The 7,953-nt window shown below is 40.3% G+C and overlaps 1 protein-coding gene across 1 annotated transcript in view; it reads right to left on the bottom strand.

Annotated features, from left to right (window-relative positions):
• The window catches only part of Smurf2 (SMAD specific E3 ubiquitin protein ligase 2), a 69,017-nt gene that overhangs the window by 6,030 nt on the left and 55,034 nt on the right, over positions 1-7,953 (bottom strand). The window contains exons 13-15 of the mRNA XM_013036586.1: positions 6,795-6,973; positions 3,672-3,809; positions 550-670 (exon numbers count right to left, since the gene is read on the bottom strand). Coding sequence (XP_012892040.1) covers positions 550-670; positions 3,672-3,809; positions 6,795-6,973 — 438 coding nt within the window. The remainder of the gene's footprint in view (positions 1-549; positions 671-3,671; positions 3,810-6,794; positions 6,974-7,953) is intronic.

Here is a 7,953-nt window from a genome sequence, read left to right on the forward strand (position 1 = left end):
AAAAAAAAAAAAAAAAAAGTTTCACAGACTTTCCTGCCCAGACTGGCTTTGAACTGAAATCCTCAGATCTCAGCCTCCTGAGTAGCTAGGATTACAAGCTGAGCCACCGGTGTCCTGCTATCCTTTCCTATCTTATCTACCAAGTGCCTTCTAGCAAAGCTGGATGCAAATACAACTGGGCTTAATCTATTATCCAATTAAGTTCTTTATGAAAACAACCACTGTACCAAGCAACAGAAAGAAAACAGTGGAAGAATGTACACATTAAGACATGAAATTTGTTGAGAAGAAATAAGAAAATGGAAATTAAGAATATCACAATACTGCCATAAACATACACACAAAAGAACGTCACAGTATAAGCACTTATGCTTACTCACAGACACTGCAAAGCACAAAAGACTTCCTGTGAATAAGAATTCTCATGGCATTCAACAATAAGACATGGAAAACATTACAAATATAATTTCTCTCTAAAAATGAGTAACAAAATAATACCCAACCTTTCCCTATTGTACTAGATGATGTCATTAACGTGAATGCACTGACCTCTAACTCCTTCTCATCAAATGTCTTCAGCAGATGTTGCGGGATTACTTCATTAAATCCTTTCTGCAGGGCTAGGAATTGCGCCTCAATGCCTCGTAGAAATCTCCAGTTCACATAGAGCCTGTAAACATTGGGCAGGGTTCCATTTCATCACATATATTCAGATTTGATCATTACTATGGGTCTCTAAATTAGTAACATTACACTTTACAAGCATGTAGCATCAAGAATTTAGTCTACTGGGACTGGCATGTAGCTCATGGTACAGTGTTTGCCTAAAATGTATAAGATCCAGTGGTCAATCACTCCAAATGAGGGGGAAAAAAAAAAGAAAAGAAAAAAGGAGGAGGCATCAAAAACAGAGGGGAAAAGAAGGAAAAAGAAAATCACACTGAGGAATACAAAAGACTTTAGTAGCTGGGAAGCCAGTGGCTCACACCTGTAATCGTAGTTACTCAGGAGGCGGAGATCTGAGGATCATAGTTTGAAGCCAGCCCAGGCAAGAAAGTCCATGAGACTCTTATTTCCAATAAACTACTCAAAAAAGCCAGAAATGGTGCTATGGCTCAAGTGGTAGAGCACTCATCTTGAGCAAAAGTTCAGGTACAGCACCCAGGCCCAGAGTGAAGCCCCAGAACCAGGGAAAAAAAAGTAGTACCTAAAAGTCTCAATCTAACGGGAAGAAGTGGTCTCTGAGCTATAAGGTAGCTTAATAAAGATAAAAAGCAGTAGCCTTCCACCACCAAAAGCCGACTCAGCAAGTAACTCTTCAAATCAGAGTAACTCCTGGTACTAAATATAATAGCACTTATAAGGGTCACAAGTTAAAATTCTATCGGCTAAGAATGCACTAATATGTGCTTAACATGTGAAAGGCCCTAAATTTAGTATCTATCCTAAAAAAAAAGAGAGAGAGAAAAGTAGTGAAGTCTTCCTAAACTACAATATATATGACAATAAGAATAAAAATGACTTTTTTTTTGCTTTATTTGGAAGTACTGGAACTTGTTGGTAATTTGTCTATGTTTGGAGAAGGATTACAGAGAAGAGAAGGTTGAAAACAGTAATATCCAAAATGAGAAGAATATAGTAAAAGACAAGAGTAACACTTTTGAATACTTCCTGGAAGCTATAGAAAATATGGAAGATATATCACCAAGAAAAAGTGTACTAAGTTCCATGTTTTCTTCTTTTCTTGTTCTTGAGACAAGTCTTACTATGCAACACAGGCTAGCCTTGAACTCCCAATTCTTCTGCCTCAGCCTCCTGAGTACTTTTACTTTTGCTTTGACTAGAACTTATCCTCCATAAAGAAACTGCTTTCATTTGTCTACCCATAAAAACTCTGCAACTTACACATCTGTCAAGTTTGTTACCAACATTTCCTTTTCTGAACAAGCAGAAATAGTTCTCTACTTTAATAGAATACGTTATTAACACATTCCTTGGCGCATCTCACTGTTATTTGTTGGTTTAAAGGGAGAGCAAAACACCAGGACTCTTTATCTCACACTTGCAGTTGTCCAAGGAAGTGAGTGGGGAAATTCCTAGTCATTCTTGTCTTTTAATTAGGAATGTAATACACTCTTGCTACTATATATATATATATATATATATATATATAAAGAAAATCAAGCATTAACTGTAGAGACAGTGTCTTTTGCCCTATTCCTAACCACCACCTTTGCTTCCTCCTCTAGGCAAACAGTCTTCTTAAATATCTTCACGCTAACTGTAAAACAATATAAACTTTGTTTCTACATAATTCTTCTAGGACATGGTTTTATTTTTTTTTTATTTTTTTTTTGGTTGGTCATGGGGCTTGAACTCTGCGCCTGGGCGCTGTCCCTCAGCTCTTCAGCTCAAGGCAAGCGCTCTACCGCTTGAGCCACAGTGCCACTTCCAGTTATCTAGTGGTTTATTGGAGATAAGAGTCTCACGGAGTTTCCTGCCAGGGCTGGCTTTGAACCGCAATCCTTAGATCTCAGCCTCCTGAGTAGCTAGGATTACAGGCCTGAGCCACCAGCGCCCGGCCAGGACTTGGTTTTAAACTTGATCATTTACATAGCTTATTTTTGCAAACCACCACATAATGTACATTTTGTTTGCTCTGAAAATAATTTTGTAGTTCATTTTCTACAAATAATATTGAACTGATCATCCTTAATTATATTATGTTTTTTTTCTGTAAAAGCGTCCTGAAACTGCCACTGAGCTATCTAGCTGAGACCTCACATACATGAAATGAAGAGGCCATCTTGGCCTTTTTCAATCCTAGTTGCCAACTCTACTGTTCTCTACTCAAGATTACTGATCCTGGGCTGGGAAGGTGGCTCAGTGGTAGAGCGCTTGCCTTGCATGCCTGAGGCCCTGGGTTCGATTCCTTAGCAGCACATAAGCAAAAAGAAAAAAGCCGGAAGTGGTGCTGTGACTCAAGTGGTAGAGCGCTAGCCTTGAGTTGAAGAGCTGAGGGACAGTGCTCAGGTCCCACGACCGGACCCAAAAAAAAAAAAAAATTAAGGATCCCTGGAAATGTTTAAAAAAAAAAACACAGGCACTTATTTATTATTTTTTTTATTTTGCCAGTCCTGGGGTTTGAACTCAAGGCCTGGGCACTGTCCCTGAGCTTCCTTTGCTCAAGATAAGCACTCCGCCACTTCAGCCACAGTGCCACTTCTGGCTTTTTTTTTTTCTTTTTTGGGGGGATCCAGTTGTGGGGCCTTGAACTCAGGGCCTGGGCGCTGTCCCTCAGCTCCTCAGCTCAAGGCTAGCGCTCTACCACTTGAGCCACAGCGCCACTTCCGGCTTTTTCCTTTTTGCTTATGTGGTGCTGAGGAATCGAACCCAGGGCCTCATGCATGCAAAGCAAGCACTCTACCACTGAGCCATCTTCCCAGCCCCTTCTGGCTTTTTTCTCTACTAAAGAATTGAACCCAGGACTTCATACATGCTAGGTAAGCACTCTACCACTAAGCCCCAAGTGGTTGTTTTTAAGCTATTAATTTCCATAGTAGCTTATTTTGTAGCAGTTAAGATTACCTAAAAATTTGAATATACCTCCCCATTGACAACCTAGAACATTTATTAAATGTTCTGAATTATGATAATGTAAAAGTGTTTACCTGACATATTCTTTTTTATTTTCTTCTGTAACAGGGATACTTTTGCCATTTGGTTTAAGTTCATGCTGAATAATTTCACCATATGCATTATGTTCAACACAGAAGGTATGATCCAAAACACCTGTAATATCATTTTCACTAGGAAAAAGAAAAAAATATGTAAGTGAGCCTTAAACAACAGACACTACAGGTGTGTTAGTAGGTGAACCAGATTCAGCTAATTTTTTTTTTTGTCGGTCGTGGGGATTGAACTCAGCTTGGGCGCTTTCCCTACACTCTTCAGCTCAAGGTGAGCGCTCCACCACTTGAGCCACAGCACCACTTCCGGTTTTCTAGTGGTTAATTGGAGATAAGAGTCTCATGGACTTTCCTGTGTGGACTGGCAGGCAGGCTGTGAACCATGATCCTCAGATCTCAGCCTCCTGAGTAGCTAGGATTACAGGCTTGAGCCACTGGAGCCCAGCTTTAAAATGTTTTATAATTTGACAGTTCCTATGCTATCATCCCACCCTTCCTTGAGCAGAAAAGAGCTTTCCCCTTCAAAAACAAGAGTATATTACTTCCTATGTTCTGAACAAAGCCTTGGACAAAACTGGATTTTGAACTACTACACCTCAAAACTTTAGTTATGTTTGGCCTTCAGACAAAAGGCTCTAACAGAATCTAGCACCCTTGAATGACCAAATAGATCATCTCAGTGAAAACTATGTGGTGAGGTAGGAGGGAAGTGGGGAGAGAAGGGATGGTACAGGATAAACAAAGGAGGCAACAATGCTTGATAAGAAATGTACTCATTACCTTCTGTACAGTATTTTCACAATAAAAAACTTATTTAAAAAAAAAAGTGGTACGTGGCTTTTGTAAAATGAATCATTGAAGCCTGGCACCAGTGGCTCACGCCTGTAATCCTAGCTACTCAGGAGGCTGAGATCTGAGGATCACGGTTCAAAGCCAGCCCAGGCAGGAAAGTCTGTGAGACTCTTATCTCCAATAAAAACCACTAGAAAACCAGAAGTGGTGCCATGGCTCAAGCAGTAGAGCACTCGTCTTGAGCTGAAGAGCTCAGGGACAGGGCCCAAGCCCAGAGTTCAAGCCCCACGACTGACAAAAAAAAAAGAATCACTGACAATTTACCTTCCTAAACAGAATTAATTATTACATTAAACAGACTTAGTTCTTACATTAAAGTATGGCCCAAACTGTCATTACTTCACTAAAAAGCCACTGCAGAAAGGAAAACAGAATCATGTCATTTGCAGGAAAATGGATGCAACTGGAGGCCATCATATTGGATTGGACAGACTAAGCTCAAAAAACAAAGTATATGCTTTCACTCATATGTGAAAGCTGGACCTAAAAGAGATACACATTCATGGGCATGTACAGACAAGCATAAACCCATGTGTGTGTGTGTGTGTGTGTGTATATATATATACACATATATGGATAACCATAGAACATGAAGGACTACTTAGAGAGAAGGGGAAGTGAGGAAAATAAAGAAAGTAACAACTCTGAAATATACTTTAAGAGGGTCTGGGAAGGTGGATCAGTGGTAGAGCCCTTGCCTTGCATGCATGAGGCCCTGGGTTTGATTCCTCAGCACCACATAAGCAAAAAGAAAAAAGCTAGAAGTGGTGCTGTGGCTCAAGTGGTAGAGTTAGCCTTGAGCTGAAGAGCTGAAGGACAGCGCCCAGGCCCAGAGTTCAGGCCCACGAACGGAACCAAAAAAAAAGAAAGAAATTAAGAAAAAAGAAAAAAGCCAGAAGTGGCGCTGTGGCTCAAGTGGTAGAGTGCTAGCCTTGAGCTGAAGAGCTGAGGGATAGCACCCATGTCCAGTATTCAGGCCCCATGACCAGACCCAAAAAAAAAAAAAAAATGATGAAAACAGTATACAGAAGCTCAATGAAAGCTGGCAATCAATAGGCAAAGGGACAAGAAAAGAAAATTAGATTCTGTGGGGGTGGACAGTATTAGGAGGGGTTGAGCTAAGAAGGATGAATATGGTCAAAACAGATAGTTTGCGTTTATGAACACAGAATGAAGGAAAGCTACTGAAATTGTTATGAGAAGCTGAGATCTGAGGTGCTGTGGTTCGAAGCTAACCCAGGCACAAAAGTCCCTGTGAGACTCTTACCTCCAATAAAGTACTCAAAAAAGCCAGAAGTGGTTCTGTGGTTTAAGTGGTAGAGAACTAGCCTTGAGCACAAAGAGGCTCAGGGACAGAGCCCAGGTCCTGAGTTCAAGCCCCAGGACTGGAAAGAAAAAAAAAAGCCATAGCAGCCGAAATTTGTTATTTTATCATGCACTAGAACAGAACTTATATCACATGGAAGAAATCATTACATGCAGTACTCTATAAAACAGTATCCACAGACTGAACATCCCCAATCTGAAAATCCAAAACCTAAAGTTTTCCAAAATCCAAAGCTTTTTCAGTGTTGATATGACATTACCAGTGGAAAATTCCACCCCCAACTTCATGTGATAGCTGGAAGTAAAAAACAGGCTCACTAAAAATATTGTGTGATTATCTTCAGGCTACATGTATATGGTATATGTGCAACAAAAGCCAAGTTTTGTGTCCATACTTGAGTCCTGTCCCCAAGATATCTCAAGTACATACAACTATTCCAAGATATGGGAAAAAGTAAAATATGAAATACTTCTTGTCCCAAGGACTTCAGTAAGAGATAATTTGGACCAGCTTTTTCCCTCATAAAAGTAACTAACATTTTCTAACATTAAAGAATGTAAAATGTTCCTAGCTACTCAGGAGGCTGAGATCTGAGGATCATGATTCAAAGCTAGCCCAGGCAGGAAAGTCTGTGAAACTCTTATCTCCAATAAACCACTAGAAAAACAGAAGTGGCGCTGTGGCTCAAGTGGTAGAGCGCTCGCCTTGAGCTGAAAAGTTGAGGGACAGCACCCAGGCCCAGAGTTCAAGCCCCATGACTGACCAAAAAAAAGAAGTAAATGTAAAGAAAAAACAGAGGAAAGGGGAAAAGTCTTAGGTGGTCCTATCACACAATATTTTCTGTACATACATTTTTTTTAAATTTTAAGTAACCACAATAGTTTTGGATCTAACTGCAATAAACACATAAAAGATTAAATACGTACAGTATCCACACCAAACTGTTATGAAGGTCTGGATCAACTAACTCCATATCATCCAAAGTAATTGATTTCCCAAGCAACTGTTTATAAAAAGGCAATGTGAAACCACCATCGATGTAATGTCCGTGAAACACAGCCATTCCCATTATCCTTCCGACAAAGTGGAAATATGATAAATGCTCCTGAAATTGATAAAAAGTCAAATAAATAACTAAGAAACTATCAAAGAATCTTTTAATAAAAAATACTTAGGCAACATTGATTTTGAGCTTCTTTTTTTTTGCATGCTAGGAGGCTAAGGCAGCCACCAGCCATCATCAGCTAGCTTTTTTTGATAAGTATCAAATTTCTACTCAGTAACTATTCAAATGGAATAGGTTTAGCATATCAAAGGTCAGTAATCTTCAGAAAGTATTTTTCTTTATTTTTTATATTTTTTTGTCAGTTATGGGGCTTGAACTCAGGGCCTGGTACTGTCCCTGAGCTTCTTTGTACTCAAGAATAGCACTCTACCACTTAAGCCACAGCACCACTTCCAGTTTCTGAGTATTGTCTCACGGGAACTTTCCTCCCTGGGCCGGCTTCAAACTGTGATCCTCATATCTCAGCCTTCTGGGTAGCTAAGATTATAGGCATGAGCCACTGGTACCCAGCTCAGAAAGTATTTCTATAAGGCATGCTCAAGATTTTTTCTTGGGGCTGGGAAGATGGCTCAGTGGTAGAGTGCTTGCCTTGCATGCCTGAGGCCTTGGGTTCGATTCCTCAGCACCACATAAGCAAAAAGAAAAAAGCCGGAGGTAGGCGCTATGGCTCAAGTGGTAGAGCTCTGGCCTTGAGCTGAGAAGCAGAAGGACAGCAGGCCTAGAGAGAGTTCAGGCCCATGACTGACAAAAAAAAAAAAAGAAAGAAATTAATCCAAACTACAATCTCATTGCTGCTTCATGAATCTACTTACAGATATCCTGCTCTCTTCCTCTCCTCTCACCTCCTACTGAATCCTTTATTACGGAAGAAAGCTTTCAACCTTAAACACTGCTTCCTTGACCTAACTAGAAATTGAACCTCAAAATTCCACAGACCTGGGCTGGGAAGGTGGCTCAGTGGTAGAGCACTTGCCTTGCATGCCTGAGGCCCTGGGTTCAATTCCTCAGCACCACATAAG

This window comes from Dipodomys ordii, unplaced genomic scaffold (assembly GCF_000151885.1).
Source record: "Dipodomys ordii isolate 6190 unplaced genomic scaffold, Dord_2.0 Scaffold7, whole genome shotgun sequence".
NCBI lineage: Eukaryota > Metazoa > Chordata > Mammalia > Rodentia > Heteromyidae > Dipodomys > Dipodomys ordii.